Source organism: Oncorhynchus masou, chromosome 27 (assembly GCF_036934945.1).
Source record: "Oncorhynchus masou masou isolate Uvic2021 chromosome 27, UVic_Omas_1.1, whole genome shotgun sequence".
Taxonomy (NCBI): Eukaryota; Metazoa; Chordata; class Actinopteri; order Salmoniformes; family Salmonidae; genus Oncorhynchus; species Oncorhynchus masou.
The window spans coordinates 64,155,037-64,156,868 of record NC_088238.1 but is presented as its reverse complement, the minus strand read 5'-3'; the positions used below and the strand labels follow the sequence as shown (position 1 = coordinate 64,156,868).

General features: G+C 49.2%; 1 protein-coding gene across 1 annotated transcript in view; it reads left to right on the top strand.

Annotated features, from left to right (window-relative positions):
- Positions 1–771: 771 nt before the first annotated feature.
- LOC135515542 (steroid 17-alpha-hydroxylase/17,20 lyase) overlaps positions 772–1,832 on the top strand; it is a 52,814-nt gene continuing 51,753 nt past the window's right edge. Inside the window, exon 1 of the mRNA XM_064939158.1 lies at positions 772–1,143. Within this exon, the coding sequence (XP_064795230.1) occupies positions 896–1,143 (248 nt within the window). The 5' untranslated portion in view covers positions 772–895. The remainder of the gene's footprint in view (positions 1,144–1,832) is intronic.

The window sequence follows — 1,832 nt, the reverse complement described above, 5'->3', positions numbered from 1 at the left end:
TGAGAGACGAGGCAAGAAGGAACATCAAATTCAACATACCAATTAGGATTTGGCTAAAAATACTTGAATCAGTCATAGAGCCCATTGCCCTTTATGGTTGTGAGGTCTGGGGTCCGCTCACCAACCAAAAATTCACAAAATGGGACAAACACCAAATTGAGACTCTGCACGCAGAATTCTGCAAAAATATCCACCGTGTACAACGTAGAACACAAAATAATGCAGGCAGAGCAGAATTAGGCCGATACCCACTAATTATCAAAATCCAGAAAAGAGACGTTAAATTCTACAACCACCTAAAAGGAAGAGATTCCCAAACCTTCCACAACAAACATGGCATGGCTCTCAAGAGAAGACAGGCTATGTGCTCAATGCCCACAAAATGAGGTGGAAACTGAGCTGCACTTCCTAACCTCCTGTCCAATGTATGACCATATTAGAGACACATATTTCCCTCAGATTACACAGACCCACAAAGGATTCCAAAACAAACCCAATTTTGATAAACTGCCATATCTACACGGGGGAAAGTCAAGGGGATTGTGGGAGATAAACACAACCAGACGAGGGTGGTGCAGCGTGCCTAGTTAAATAAAAAAACAAACCACATCCCTGACCCGTAACCCCTCAAGGCTCAGTGACGTCCCCCTGGCTAAGAGGATGGAGGGGGCGGAGGGATGCAAGGACACTGAGAGAGAGAGAGAGAGAGAGAGAGAGAGAGAATCCCTTCTAGGTCCAGGATTCAGATAGCTAGTCAGGTGTACCAGAACAGTCAATTAGTCAGTTTCTTCGGGTTTGCTGCTCTCTCACATTCATATTTCCACAGGAACAAAGATCAAACTACGAAGGGACAGAAGGACATTTGGAACCTCCAGCTCCATCGATCTGTGGCGACATGATGGCGTTCGGAGGACTAGTGGCGTCTGTTCTGTCAGTCTGTCCTGCCACTCTGTTGCTGTGGGTCCTAGCTGGAGCTACGGCCGGTCTCCTGCTCAAAGGGGTGATGAGGTTGGGAGGGGGAGACTCTCACCCCCCTAGTTACCCCCCATTACCCTGCCTCCCCTCCCTGCCTCTCCTGGGGAGTCTCCTGAGTTTGATGGGAGACCAGCCGCCTCATCTCCGTTTCACAGAGCTGGGACACAGGTAGGATGATGTTGTTCCGTCTCCTGGTGTCAGAACCTACTGTCTGTTCTGTCTCCTGGTGTCAGAACCTACTGTCTGTTCTGTCTCCTGGTGTCAGAACCTACTGTCTGTTCTGTCTCCTGGTGTCAGAACCTACTGTCTGTTCTGTCTCCTGGTGTCAGAACCTACTGTCTGTTCTGTCTCCTGGTGTCAGAACCTACTGTCTGTTCTGTCTCCTGGTGTCAGAACCTACTGTCTGTTCCGTCTCCTGGTGTCAGAACCTACTGTCTGTTCTGTCTCCTGGTGTCAGAACCTACTGTCTGTTCTGTCTCCTGGTGTCAGAACCTACTGTCTGTTCCGTCTCCTGGTGTCAGAACCTACTGTCTGTTCTGTCTCCTGGTGTCAGAACCTACTGTCTGTTCTGTCTCCTGGTGTCAGAACCTACTGTCTGTTCTGTCTCCTGGTGTCAGAACCTACTGTCTGTTCTGTCTCCTGGTGTCAGAACCTACTGTCTGTTCTGTCTCCTGGTGTCAGAACCTACTGTCTGTTCTGTCTCCGGGTGTCAGAACCTACTGTCTGTTCTGTCTCCTGGTGTCAGAACCTACTGTCTGTTCTGTCTCCTGGTGTCAGAACCTACTGTCTGTTCTGTCTCATGGTGTCAGAACCTACTGTCTGTTCTGTCTCCTGGTGTCAGAACCTACTGTCTGTTC